This window comes from Alligator mississippiensis, chromosome 2, assembly GCF_030867095.1.
Source record: "Alligator mississippiensis isolate rAllMis1 chromosome 2, rAllMis1, whole genome shotgun sequence".
NCBI lineage: Eukaryota > Metazoa > Chordata > Crocodylia > Alligatoridae > Alligator > Alligator mississippiensis.
In genome coordinates this window covers 120,978,392-120,993,679 of record NC_081825.1, presented here as the reverse complement: position 1 = coordinate 120,993,679, position 15,288 = coordinate 120,978,392, and the positions used below count along the sequence as shown (strand labels likewise).

The window sequence follows — 15,288 nt, the reverse complement described above, 5'->3', positions numbered from 1 at the left end:
ACATGCCCCTATTGACTTCAGGGAAATAAAAACAAGGTAAGTTAGAAGAAATCAAGCTATAAGATTTCTGCCCCTTAGAGCTGGGGGCAGAAGAATCTCTCCAGGGCTCTCCACTGCTGCCACCTTACACTAACCAGATGCAGTAGCTCAACTTGTTGGGAATCTGTAGCCAGGGGTGTTAAAGATTAAGGAGAGCATTTTATAGACAACTCCAGTTGCGATGGATTGAATTGCCTGGTAAAACATTTATTTCATAATACAGCAACAGACCACATAATAGAATCAAAATCCCTACTCTAGATACTAGTCTCTTCTAGAATCTGGTAAGCAGCAGTGGGTCCTATCTTAAAGACTACTGGAAACTAACCTAACATGGAAACTGGTCACAAGACAAGATTGCTCCAACTTCCCTAGCAGCTTTTAAACCTAATGCCATAAGCAAAACAGTATGTGAGATGCAAGGTCAAGAAAGACCATTAAGAAGGCAGATATACACATGCAATTTGTAACATGTGGATTTTATAAGTTAATTTCAATGATAAATGGTTCTCAAAGCCCAATGCATGCTAATTGAAATGTATACTTATGCAGCATTCATGAGCCTATTGCTGCTTGAGTGAACCTAATCCATGCTCATGACTTTTCAAGTTTTATTTTATTAACACTGCAGAGAAAGAATTGATATATGCAATATCCATTCATCACAGTCCATTTGGTTCATACTATACACATATTTTCTAAAGTTCTTTGTGTGATCATAATGCAAAATATATATCTGGCATTAGGAGGCCAAATGTCAATTGTGCCATTGGTCTAGTAAAGAGGAATAATCTTACAGCTCTCCTAGGGTTTCTAGATTCTTTAGCTTGTCCTAGTCACCAGATATCTACAGGCATTTCATGTATTTCATAGGCATTTTAAAGCCACAGTTCACTGAACCTTCATAATATTTTTTCAAGAAGTCAGGACTGAATTTCCTCTATTGTTACCATGAACTATTTTAGAAACGGCAAAATATTAGACAAACTGTTGAAGTACAGAAATTACAATATGACTAGTTAAAACCGGTTTCCCCTTCACTTGTCTAATAATCAACATATCTTAGTAAGAGTAGGCAACAAGCTAGCTCCAATTTATCAGAGTATGGATTCTCACTGTGTGCTCAATCCTACAATGCAAGTCATCATCCAAAATGCTGCTGAAACACATGTAAGGGAACTCCTATGACATACTGAATACTCTAAAACAGGGGCAGCCAATTGTTTTAGGTGGAGGGCCACTTAAGTATTTCTGGGGGCAAGGGGAGGTACTTCTGGTGGCAAACATCAGAGGTCAGGGGGTGGGATTTCCAGTCCCAATATGGTGACCAGGGAGCAGGGCAAGTGTCATGGGGCAGGGCTACAAATGCGGCCCTCAACAGCTCACCAAAACTCATTAAGCGGCCCAAAGAGTGCTGCACGTAGGGGCAAGGAGCGCAGCCCATCCGGCCCGCCTCTATTGCAGGGGATTTGTGCTGCATGCTTGCAGCTCCCACAGTTGCGCGGCACCAGAGGAAGCCCTGCTCTGGAACCAGCTGCATTCCCTGCCCCCTGCCATGCAGGTCCCGGGACTCCACCAAAAGTGAAGGGGAGCCCCAGCCCCTGCTTCCCTGTAGAGTCCCAAGACCGACATGGCAGGGAGTGAGGCTTCCCCCAAATCCACACTGAGTGCAGGAGCTACAGGTGTGCTGCACGGAGCCCCCACAACAGAGGCAGGCAGGGCAGGCTGTGCTCCTTGCCCCCACATGCAGCGGTGGATGGAGCTGAGTGACACCAGGTACCATTGCCTGCATAAGGCATGAGAGCCCATGTTTGCCACTGCTGCCTGCAGGGGACTGTACACCATGTGTGGGGGTCCACCTCCCCACCCTCCCTCACATACCCACCCTGCCCAGGTGAGCTCTGTGCTCCTGTTGCCTCCCCTGGACACAGGCTCTGGGCTGCCTCCAGCCCCAGCCCCACGCTGCCTGCCCCCACCCAGCTGCAGCTCCCTGCCCCCTCAATCTCCGCCGCTTCCCTATCTGCTGCCCAAAATGAGCAGGATGCTGGGGAAGCCAAGCAAGTGCCCCCACCCCAGGGCAGCTGCAGCCCTTCCGCCCAAGAGGGTGACAGCAAGGCACAGTTGGGGGGGCAAGGGGGGGAGGGTACAATTCACTGGTGGGTACCTGTGGGCCAAATGAAAGCATCTGGTGGGCCACATCTGGACCATGCCGTATTTTGCCTGTTGCTGCTCTAAAAACATTTCGTGCTTGTTCCCGCTCTAAAAACATTATGTGCTTGGGAGACTTGGAAGATTTAAGTGTATGTGAGTCTCAAGTCTCACTTAACACTTGAATGTGGTCAAAGAGGCCATCTAAAAGAAAAACTGTTTAAAATAGTCAGTTTACAAGAAAAGATTCCCTCATTCAAAAACCCATAGCTACAGTACTAATAAATAAAATAAATTAAAACAAATATTGTGGGTAGATTATTTATTACTGTTTGATATCGGACAGCTTTTTTTCCCCACATAAAGATCTTTTTCATCACTGTGATCTTAAGAACAGAGCTACATATTATAGCAGCAACATATGAGGTGGTATATACAAGGCTGGTGGCACTACCTACTAGTAAGACTGCTAGCATTTCCCCACTGTAAAAGCTTTTTTATTTTATTAACTCTTTGCCAAGCTGAAAAGGGTTAATATTTCCCATGCTGGGCATGTGTGATTTTTTTTTTTTTTTTTGGAATTTTTTTGTCAAAAGAACTCAGCCATTTTCTTTGAAAGAGGCTAGGGAAAAATATATTATTTTTTCCAGAATAATCTTTTTTAAAAGCTCTAGTTCTCTCATGCTTTGGTTGGGTGCATTTAAGATTTGGAAAAGTATCTCTTGCCCCCCCTGTAAAAATCTATCCAACTTTGGCCAAGTTATAAGCATCTGAAAACAGTAGTACATGTAAGATCAGAAAAGACTTCCTAAATTTTAGCAGCAGAATTTCCTGGAGTCTGCCCATGCTTTTTAGGAACATTCCCTGCAATTACAGCTGTGGGCTAGTCCTGAACCACGAGAAGTAAAATACACTGGAATTTAAAGTGACTTATGGCAGTGGAAGGCAGAGAGAGAGGACAGATATTTTATGGCTAACCTATTCTTTCACTGGCATTTCCACAGAGCTACACCCTGGCCAGAGTGCAGACTGTCTTACAAAATTACTGGTGTAGACAGTTTTTCTAGTCACCAAACACTAAACTGCAACAACAAACCATATTAAACTATCATGAAGTAGATGACAGCTAATTAGTCCTCACCTCACTTGGTGGAACAATAGCGAAAGGAGTGACAATAGCTGCGAGCGGAATCCGAGCCTGTTTGGCCATATCTGAAGAGGCTGGAAAGCAGTATGTTGTACATCGGATGTAACGAGGGCTGGCATTACCTAAAACAAGCAACAAAAAAATAAAACAAAGCCAAAACTTGATAATGACAACATGAATGTAAACGATAGATGATTCATAATGTATATACCCTAACAAGAGATTCTTCCTCTAAGTGAGTTTCTTCCCACTTCCACCTTACTTATTATCAGAGAACTTAAAAGGATCTTGAGAGCTAGATTTCCATATCCCAAAGGTATGTCTACATTGCAAGATGCAATGATGTGTAAAGCTACTCAAGCTGGCTGGGTACTGGAAGAATTATAGCCACATTAGCAAAGCATGAGTTAAATTTACCCTGTGGAGAACTGCACTAATGTGATTATATGCTTATGCCACCACTGGCTAGCACAGGTATCTCTACCTGGGACTGTATGGTACAGCACAGACAGCCCCTGAAAGTCAAGGAGGGCTGGGCATTTAACTTCCTAATCACTCTTTTAAAAATCTCCGCCCACAACTTTAATTCTTGGTTTCTTCTTAAAAATGTTTCTGTTCAAAACTCCTTGCCTTCAATCCTTGAAATAGACATTAGTATTTACAACAAAATTTCCCCACAGAGTTAATCCAAAACAAAAAGAAATAGAGGCTGATCTAAACAGTATCACAAACTTAATTTACATGAAGAGATTTATAGCTTCAAGTCTTAAAGTTAAACATGGACATGGATGCTGAGATACATAAGCACAAGGCACAGCAGTCTGCAGATGCCAGGATGGAAGTGGAGTTACACAAGCAAGCAGAAAGTTAACCCAGACAGCAATTTTCAGCTCTGAAGAGAGATTTTGACTAGAGATTGCCAATATGCAACAAGTTAAAGATAGCTGAAGATTTTTTTTTTTTTGGAGGGGGGGGGGAATTAAATTTCACTATAGATACTTTAAAATTTTATGTTTCCTCTATTCTTCCTCTCCATGTGCATATCTTAAATGCCAAGCTCTTAAAATGGCAGGGGAAGTTGAAGAGAGTTCTTTAATTAAGAATTTTGTCTAAGTTAATATGAAGTTATTCAAATATTTTATTTCAAAATTAGACACAGAAAAATACCATCTTTGTATTTTTAATGTTTCATTCTTGTAGCTGAAAAACTGAGTTCCAGGAATTCCATGGAAGCTACATTAGATAGTCTTTGACAAGCCCTTTGTCACATGGAAAATAGTCAGCCAACCCCATATAAATGTAGTGTTTTTAGGATATGCAATTCTTACTAGTAATTTAAGTAATTATGAACTAACATGCAAGTTTAATTGTGGATTTTAAGACTCAATGGGTGCTTGCAGACATAAAGAAAACCCTAAAAGAAACAAAACCGGCACTTTAAACTCAGCAGGGTCCCGCACTAAGCCAATGCACACCCAGAAGAGGCAGTGCAATACTTTAACCTGGCTCACCTGACATCTATAAAGATCAGCCACTTCAGTGGGGCTTTTTTGGCACTTTTACCTAATAGCTGATGAAATCAGTTTTAGCTAAAAAGTGCCAAAAAGTGCCACTGAAGTTCCTGATCTTTACAGAGGCTGCAGAGCCAGGTTGAAGCAACATGCTGATTCCTTCAGTAAAGCGCAGGTTTTGGTTTTTTTAATATTTGCAAGAAGCCAAAATTGTTATTCCTTCCTTTAATGACATTTTTGAATGTGCTATTGAAGAAGAGACCTCACCTTAGGTAAATTCATCAGTACATGAAGAATTCTCTTTGGAGGTCACAAATGTTTCTGCTCTGAATGTTGAGGTTTTTTGCTCAAGGGCTGACAATAGTAAGATCCTGATCCTGAGAAGAGATGAGCACTTCAACCACCTGTGCTATGGGATGCTCAGACTGTCAGGAAAAGAAAGCCCTAAACTATTACAGAAAAGCCACAATCCTGCAAACACTTATCCTTATGCAGTTAAATTGAAGCTGAAAAATAATGAAGCTAATGAAAATATTCAGGCTCATAAAGCTAGCCATACACTGAAGTATTTGCAGGGTCAATGCAGTTGAGTACAGGGAGTACTCCCATGTTACAAGCCTGCATTTCTCTCACTTGGATGATTTTGTTATTAGCAACACTGCCATGGAAATAGGGTAATGGTAAGCACATTGTTCCAAATTACTACATATAGTATCATCATTTCTTTTTCATCCTGCGTTTCTAACAGTTAACTACTTTAACTAATGGCTTAAAAAGGAAAGCTAGTTATGTTTCACAAACACATATAGACCAACTGAAAATAAACTATTAAGGCTACATTATACATTTTCCTTTCATTTACGGCATGAAAAAATGCTGTATATTTAATTTTTAGAAGTGTTGCACATTCAAATTCCACTGAAATTAATGGAAGACACAGGACTGTCAATATTTCTGGAAGTCTATGCATTTGTGTTTTGGTTCCTAGTTACAGAATTCCAAGTTTAAGTGTAATGAAAAGATACATTTTCATCTAGTAAAAAGACCAAGTAATGGCACACAGAGTTACCTTGATCTTGCACCACACAATCTGTGGTGACAAGAGGAGGAACTTGACCTCTGATATTTGTAGCATAAGTTTGACCTCCTCTAGAAGCCTTGTCATTTTCAATTACTTGAATCTGGTGAACAAGCAGCAAAGAACAACATGAGAAAGGGCAAGCTATATTTTCATAAAAAGTTTAGTAGTATGCACACCCAATTAACATGATTTACACAGATATGCATAGAAACAGTCTTTCTAATATGTAGATACAACACACAGGTTTCTAAGATAGCCACACACAGAAATCTGTGCACATAGCTGCATATGTAAACTACTGTTTTATAAGCATGGTTGCTTGTAAGCACTCTATATGCAGGACTCACTGTAGGACCAATCTGTACATATCTCAAAACACCAGAAGCTAATGGCTTGGAAGATAGTGCTAGAGACAGGTTAGCCAGCTGCACAAGTGGGATACTTATGAAAAAACTACACAGGCTTAAAATCTGCAGTTTCATATAAACAAACTCCCAATTCTGGATCTGATCATCTCAGCCCCTCCAGATAAAACTACAGGTGACAACTGGGACTCAAGGTTATTTTTGCATCTGCAAAACAATGTTGCCAGCCAGTGCACCTCATAACCAAGTGTATGAATAATCCATCAGTTAATATTCTCTTCCTGGCTGAGCTACCTTTTAGTGTTGCCAGTCAGGTACAATGGTGTAGAACTTTTGAAAGCAGCCCTATGGCATTCAGCACTATTATTCTTCAGAGTCAGCTTGTCAAGCTGTGTTACGATAATTCCTAAGAAGGCAGCAAAGGTAAGCAACCATTTGCTTCTTAAGCCCTATCTAAAACACAAAGCTCCACTAGTTTAAAATTAAATGCAAAGCACTGAACAGATTTCATTACATAGGGGAAGCTCTCTGTGGAGAGCTGTATGCACATTTAAACCTGGTTTACAGCAGCTAAGACTGCACCTGCCATTTACTAATACATGAAGGATTTACGAAGACTGTCAGTCAGAAGCCAGAGAGACAAAAAAACCCAAAACCAAAGTTAGTATGGAACCCATTAATTTCTATCCAAAAAGTATTGTAATACTAAGAAAAAAAAAATAACCATCTTGGGCAGGTAGCATTTGAACCCTTTCCTAGACTAATTAAAACAGAAATTTTACACTTAAATGTCATATCTGCTCTTCATGTAATTTTTATGTATTGCCTTTTGGTATGCAGTGGGGTTCCTTGGAGATTTCTCCTCCATCTTGGCTTACATACCTACTGCTAGCTCTTTGCACCAAGGAAAAAAATATTTACTGTAAAAAAAGAGATGATTGTGAGCTATTTACAGATTCAGCTATGTGGAAAATACATTCAGATGGTGCTCAATGGTTAACTGACCTACGCATATCATTATTCTTGGAACTAGTTTTTGACAAAGCACAGATGTTGCTTTCCAGAGATGTTGTTAGAGGACAGATCAACTGTTAACATTTGGAAGAAAATATAAATCAACACTGGCTGTGCAGAAAAAGTAAAATTTAACTGGCAAAACCTATTGCAACTTGATCACATAAAACACAAGAAAACATGCACATGGTGATACTTCTCATTTTGAATTAGCTCTTTTGCCCTCTACAGAAATGATCTGGGTCAATGTCTCTTTTAAACATGTCATTCTGATCCTAACTGTGCTGCTAAAATAAACCTTTTAACCTCTTTGAACAGTGTTTTCTAAGTCAAGGCTGTTTATTCTACTATGGTAATTGAAACAAGACATCAGAACATGCTTTTATACCAGGGATTTTTTTTTTTGTTAATGTGACTGAATATTTTATCTTCCTTCATGAAAACATGCTATCAAATGGTGAGATGCTTAAAGATAATCCATTAAAGGCAATACTGACATTTGCGAGTTATATAAGCAAATGTATTTCTAAGCATGCATTTCAGCTACTTCAGTTACTTAGCCTGATCATCACCTCAAATAAAGGGAAATTGAGTTTTTATAGAAAATAGCGGACAACATTTTTCCAGCATTACTTCTGTAGTTAGTATTAAACAGTCATTGGATAAAATACATAATTAGTTGTGGGAACAGGGAATGACACTTAAGCAAGTGCCCTCACCACTAGGCTAGTCATACTCTCTCTGCCTAATGAACCTTGAGTTGTTCTCTCCTTAGTAGTTCAGCATCAAGAGGAAGTGCATATAATGCCCACTCCTAGAGAAGTCATCAACCTGGTGATTAGGGCAGTCGTTAGGAAGGAGTGGAAGTGTTGGTTGCCCACTTCCTAAGCAAATATTCTAACCGCTAGACTATTACATAAAAGGAGATGTACCACCACCACCACGTTCTCCTCCTCATCCTCCCCCAGCTGCGTGTTAAGTACATCCCACCAGACAGAGCCCCTCAAAAGATTAAAGCAGACACATATTTTGGCCTTGGCCTGCATTACTAAGTGTAAGCTCAAAGTTCTGCAGACAAAGCACCTCTGTAATAGCCAGACCTGCAACTCTGCACCAATGATTTAACCAACCTCTGCCAAGCAGGGTAAGGTTTTTGCCACCATGCAGCAGATAGATGAAAGCATTCAAGTATGTCAGTGCCTCCGGCAGTTGGTGCTTTCCATGGGTGCACTCCATACTCTGCCAGCCCAGCTACTGAGTGGAGCTCTATAGAACCTCGAGAGTATCTTGTGCACATATTCTGGCAGCTGCTGCCTGACACCAATATTTCTGGCAGCAGAGACAGGTAAGTGTCACAGCCTAGTTTCTGGAACCATTTTGGGCTTAGGCCCGAGTGAAGCACTAAGCTGCTCAGCCCCATCAAGACTGAGGCAATCTGAGGCAGGCACAGAGATGCAACAGTAGGAGCCTCAGGAACTTTAAAGTCAAAGAAAAAGGTGAACTAGGAATCAGAAACCTCCAGGATTCAGCAGCAGCTGAACAAAAGTTTCCAAGACTATTATTTTTTATTTAGGCATCTAAATATTGCATAAATTCTAAAAATAACATCATAAAAACAGAACCAGATTCAATAAACGGTTAGATATTAGGGCTGTGAGAAATTTCAGCAACTGTTTCATTTCAGAGGCATTTCAGCCCGTTTCAGCACTTGAAACACCAAACTGCAATGAAACGGGAGGCTCCGAAACCATCCTTAATGTTTCAGAAAGGTTTCATATGTTTCGGAGGCACCCCCTGGGAAGAGTCTGGCACAGCCCCGCAACCCTCCTTTTAAAATGTTGTGAGGCTGCAGCCAGGAAGGGGATGGCACCAGGCAGGGCAGCCATGGGGGCTTCTCGTGCAGCTCCCCGCAATTGGGGCAGAGGCAGGCACAGCTGGGGGAACCGTGGGAGAAGCCATCCCATGGCTGCCCTGGCCAGCCTCAGCCTCTCGGCACTTGGGGAAAAAAACCAAAACAAAACAACTGCCAACAAAAAAAACGAACCCCCCCCTCCAAAACCCCACGCTCACCGGCTGCAGCAGCAACATTGGGGCCTCTGAGGGCTTGTGGCAGACCCCCCTGCACAGCACAGGGATTGCCCCTCCCCACTTGGCACCCACACCACAATTGTCACATTGCGCAGGTACAGTGATGCTTGGCAGGGCGCTGAGTGCTGTCTGGGAGCTGGGGGAGGGCTCCACCTTGCAGCCCCAGTGACCCCAGCTACCAGACAGTGTACAGCAACCTACCAAGCCACACTGCACCCACACCATGAGGCAGCTGCCACGTGGGTGCCAGGTGGGGGGGCAATCCCCACTGCCCCCAACTGTCCCATACTGCGCAAGGCGACTCTGCCACAAGCCCTCAGAGGCCCCAATCGCCACTGCTGCAGCCAGTGATTGTGGGTTTGTTTGGTTGTTTTTTGTTTTTTTTTAAGTGCCAGGAAGCTGGGCCTGGGAAGGGGATGGGGCTGGGCAGGGCAGCCATGGGGGCTTCTCCCATGGCTCCCCCACCTGGGAAGAGGCAGGCATAGCTGGAGGAGCCGTGGAAGAACCTGCAGCCACCCAGCCGTGCCTCTCTATCCCTGGCTGATGCAAATCAGCGCCAAAACAGCATCAAAACTCCAAACAGATTCAGCCGAACCGAAACAGAACAGTGATCCGAAACACTGAAATGAATCACTGTCCTCCGAAACTGCCAAATCTGAAACCGAAACGAAACATAGCTGTTTCGCACAGCCCTATTAGATACCTAAAGTAGATCTTTCTGGAGAAAGAAGAGTTGGTTATTCATTTGCTTTTCAAGTAGAAATAATGTGGATGAAGCCCTAGGTACTGATCAGGTATTGCACAAAGGGAAACATATTGTATAATATTATCACATTAAGAAAAACTGAATGATATGCTCAAAAAAATAGTACTAAGGCTGCACACTGCTGTTACATTATACCCTACAGACAAGATTTTCCTCCAGACAGAGAATTCCACATAAATAATTAAAAATATATCTTATAAATCATTTCTAAACAAAAAGAAAAACGACCAACAAATAACAGTGAAATAAAAGAAGAAACGTTAACTTTTACAATTTTTGCCAGCACAAAATGTTTTTATGAAAAGCAGTTCACTGCTAGAAGTCCCTTATTACTTACTGGGCTTGGAATGGAATCAGGATCAAGCTTCTTCTGCGGTGGACCTGCAAGTTGGCCTGGACCACCAGGAAAAGCACCAGGATAAGAGAGCTGAGATCCTGCCATCTGAGGGCCATAGGTTGCTGCAGCATTACAAAAAAAAAAAAAAGTCATTGACAAATTTTCATCAATGCAACATGAAGTTCTTTCAGGGTTCTGTCAGATGTCTGACAACTGCCTTTTCCATCAAAGTCCCAGTGAAATCAGTAGAGTTTGGCCCTTTTATTTTATTTTTGTTTTTTAAAGAAAGCATGTGTCATGGGTTTCTTAGCTGTTTAATATGATTTGTCTGATTTTGCATTGGGCCCTAATCTGGGCTTCTATTTTTATGGATAAAATTTTGTAAGTGCAGATAAGTGTACCTGAATTTCTGTGTCTAGTGTTTATTACTTCGAAGATAAGCCTCAAGGTAGGCACGGTACATCCAGAGAAAACAAAATGCATGGGCCACTATGCACTATGGCCTGGTCTGTAGGGTCTTCCATGACCTAGATGGACTTGTCAGTATACAAGGTCTTGCCGTTAGGGAACACAGGTCCTGTCTAGCTGGTTTGAAAACTAAAGAGCCAGAAAAAAGACAGGGGTGAACTTACCTGGACCTCGTAGAACAGAGGATTGCATTAGCACTTATTTATAATTTTCAACCACAAAAGACAATTTGCAAAAGCTGCTGCTGGCAGTCAGTGTAGGGAAAGGCAGCACTCTGTTTCTTTCTGGAGCATTAGTAAGAAGCAGTCTATAGAATGCCGTTCCCTTTGTCATCCCCTTTCTATCAATTCATTTTGTTCATGACTTAAGTATCCCAATGGATTTAGCTTCTCCTTTCTTCACAGTGCATTAGACAGATTCTCCGCCGCCCCTTCCATCTCCCTCCCCGTGCCAAGAGTCACACTCTAATTAGCTAGGACATCTATGGAAGGCTTTTCTCTGGCATCAACAGAATTTAGATCAGGCCTTGTATGCCAAAAGAAAAAAATGGCACTTAGTTTCAGATCAATAAAACCTGATTCATGGCAGCAATTCTAATGGGTGTTTGGCTGGGAAAGGTGGGAGGAAGGAGTACTTCCTTTTAAAAATAAATAATACACCAAACTTCCATACTTACCATGCTGAGGGTGATACCCAGGCCCTGGGGGTTGTCCTGGAAGTTGCTGTAAATTGGCATTTGGCGGGCCAGATCCAGGGATCCCATCTTGCATGGCCAGTGGAGGCAATGAGGGTGGAGTACAAATTCCATTCAGATTATTTGCTGGTGTTGGAGGAATCTGAGCCCCTGGCGGTAAGGCCATTTGTGGCTGTGTTGGTGGCGGTGGCAGACCTTGAAAAGATGCTGGAGGTCCAGAGGACATGCGAGAGCTTGGAGAAGCACCAGGACCTGTGCAAAGGTATTATATTACACTTCAATGATGGCTTACTAACATTATTTAATATCACTGTCTTCTAATACATTTGCAGCTTGTACTAGAACATTGTAATGTAATGTGACAGTGCTGCCTTGAAAAAAAAAAAAAAAAAAAAAGCATTTAAAAATACTTAGCTACACTACAAATGACATCTTGGAGGTTAAAAAAAAATAAGAAATTAAACTTAAATCAAAACAGATTACACATTCCTAAGTTTATACTTTGAGGCCTGATTTTTACAATAAAGTTGAGTGCCCACAGTCTCCAAAATAAAATAAGCCCTTAAAGCTGTCTGGACTGGGATGCCCAAAAGCATTACCAACTTTTGAAAACTAAGATTGCCCTGATGGCAAATAAACATTCACACCATTCAGGTTCTCAAGCACTAAATGCTGCAATATAAGCTTTAAACATTTCCTTGAAGTGTCCACATCTGTTCATAAGAAAACAACCTGTTTCCAACTGGAATTAAACAGAATCATGGAAAAACTTAAGACATTTATTGTAAATGTTTTTTTTGCAAAAAAACCCTGTATCTTGAGTTAAGACAGATCTTTGTTAAAAAAAAAAAATAAAAAAAAAATATCAGGACAGATTCAAAAACAGTAGCAAACCAAAAATACTAAAATGTTTCCATCAAAATACTTGCAAATACTATACAAAAAACTGAAGTGTATATTTAATCAGACAATTACGTTTGTAAAAACAAAGGTCAGATCTTCAACAGGCACAAACTGATACATTTCCATTCAATTGCTGGAGTTCTGCCAAATTAGATCAACTAATACTATGGTCCCCAAAATTTCATGCTGATATTTTGGTTGACTGAAAAAAACCCCAAACAACTAACCTAGAATGAAAAGAAACATTATTAGAATGAAGAAACAGAATGGCATAAAACCCATACCTTCAGTAATCTGAAGCATATGAATGAAGTAAAATTTGAGAAAAAAATATTTTCTACATATTTATTGTTGACGGTAAGGAACTGACACCAATCAAAACACACTCATTTGTAAGTCTCAGACATATTAATGAAATGCTTGCTCAAATTTTAGTCTTGGGGAAAGCAGTTGTGCAGTGACAGTCACAGTTCACTGGGGCCGATTTAACTGGTTAAGTTAATGGACTAATTCATTTTAATAGAACAAGGAATATTTTTAAAAGAATCTATCTTTGCACTTAGTTATAGAGATAGAGAAAGAGACATGTCCTCTGATGGTATAAACTGACTTCATTCAGTTAGAACTAACAACTGGAACAATCACCTCAATTATCTGAATTTGAAAGCCTTTGATACAGTAAAAGGGTGCATGGTTCAGGGGCTGCAGCCCAGCTGTGGTCAGTTATAAGGGGATAGCCTACCTGTCTAGGAGAACTGGGCCAGCTGACAAGGATGACTGGCTCATCCTATAGGAAGTTAAAAACTCCCAGGGCAGGAAGGAGGGAAGGAAGAAAGGTTGGTTTGTTGCAGTGCAGAGGAGGCAGCACAGAGCTGGAGTTGCCCTCTCAGGGTCTGGGAAAGAACTGCAGGTTTGCTTTAACTGTGTATTGTTTATGTATTTGTCTGTTTTGTGGATTACATTGTTTCCCTTGGGAATTCTAAGTAAAATAAAACTCACTACAGATACCATAAAATAGAATGACAGTGTGGTTTTCATCGCTCTGAAGTTTTAAGAAATTAATCCTAGCTAGTAATACTGGCCATGAGGGGGGCAACAAAAATGCAATGTTCCCCACACACTTATCACTCCAGTAGATTCAGGGAACAAACCTGCTCCTCTTGAATTCAATATTAAAGTCCAACTGATTTGAATGGGATTGGGCCCCAAGTTTTATTTAATGGGTCTATACAACCAATCAAATCAGCTTTAATGGGAAGTTGATAGGGGGAAAAAACCCCAAAACACATGAACAGAGCCATAGCTTCCAATTTAATTTGGAGTTAAAATACTTGAGATAAAATTAAACATAAGCTCAAATATTTAACAACAACAATTTTGTTGAACTAGAATATGGTACTGTGAAAAGAAAAAGACGCCAAAAAGCTGAAAGACAGGAACTACAGTAGGACATCATTGCCCATGCCTTGCTCCATATTGATCATGGAAGGTCAAAGAGCACAAGACCCCACTAATGTAACAACCAGTATTTCTGGAGAGTTCAAAAGCAAGCTGCTTCCACACAACTGAAAACTACCTTTGTAACACATTCTGCAATAACTCCTCGGAGTTACAATCACTAATGGCATTAACATATCACTTCTCATACATTCCTATTATCTTGACTATGTAAGAAAATGCATTCCTAGATACAGATTCTCCACTCCTTAGAGACATATCTCCCAAAGAGTCTTGCAGTGTTTGAAGGCCCAGATTTTGGCTCATGGCCATTTCACAGCACAGTCAGTCTTATTTTGTAAGTTCCTGGAGCTGTACAGAGTCTACAGGGGTGGGAGACCTAAAGTCCATGGGCTAGATCTAATCCACAGACCCTTTAGCTCTGGTCTGTGGGTATGTGGCTTCAGTGGCATTTGGCAGCAAAGGGTGCAGGTACTCTCCCCATGCCACCACAGAGAGAAGTGTCAACTGCAGGGTCTTTCCCTTTCACTGGGGAGACAAGTGGTGGTTGCAGGGTCCCAGCACCCATTGTCTACATCTGGTATAGAATATGATTTGATAAACAGATGTCATGTATGTACACATCAGTCAGACAACACTTGCTGAAATCCTATTAATCCAAAATTATTTAAATAGCTCTTAAACTAGTTCAGGTGAGAGTTAAATATGGAAGGAGTCTGAGGAATTTCAGCAATCACACCATATGCTTGCAAAATAGTTTTCTTTATTTGTATGTCACATTAGAACACTGTACATCTATGTATTTGTCTGCTTGCACCAACACAACAATTGCAAGCAATGGTTTCACACACATTTTATTGATGGCCAATAGCTTTTCCAAATTTGTAAATTTGATCCTTAGCCTGTAACTCACTTTGACAAACACTGTTCCATTTCCCTTTAATTTATAGTTCTCAAAATCCTTGAAAAGTCTGTTAAAAAGGATTGTTGGCTGCAGCTGTGTTAGTCTAAGGACACAGGCAAACAAGGTTCTTGGGTAGGTGTGATATCTTTTATTAGACCAACTAAATAGTTGGAAAAATTGTTATTTGCAAGCTTTCAGACACAATCACCCTTCTTCAGGCATAATGTCTCCCTTCTGCCCCAGCACAAGCAGAAAGGAGATACTGGAATTTGGAAAACAGCCCTGAACTTGACACACTGACTCTAGGAAGTTGTCTATAAAGTGTATCCTCTAGATACTGTTGTCTATCCTCTAGATAGCATAGA

General features: G+C 41.0%; 1 protein-coding gene across 2 annotated transcripts in view; it reads right to left on the bottom strand.

Annotated features, from left to right (window-relative positions):
- Nucleotides 1-15,288, bottom strand: part of SEC24D (SEC24 homolog D, COPII coat complex component) — a 100,266-nt gene that overhangs the window by 66,989 nt on the left and 17,989 nt on the right. For both annotated transcript variants that reach the window (XM_059722096.1, XM_006259662.4), the window contains exons 5-8: nucleotides 11,641-11,910; nucleotides 10,497-10,618; nucleotides 5,915-6,026; nucleotides 3,329-3,456 (exon numbers count right to left, since the gene is read on the bottom strand). In XM_059722096.1, the coding sequence (XP_059578079.1) occupies nucleotides 3,329-3,456; nucleotides 5,915-6,026; nucleotides 10,497-10,618; nucleotides 11,641-11,910 (632 nt within the window). The remainder of the gene's footprint in view (nucleotides 1-3,328; nucleotides 3,457-5,914; nucleotides 6,027-10,496; nucleotides 10,619-11,640; nucleotides 11,911-15,288) is intronic.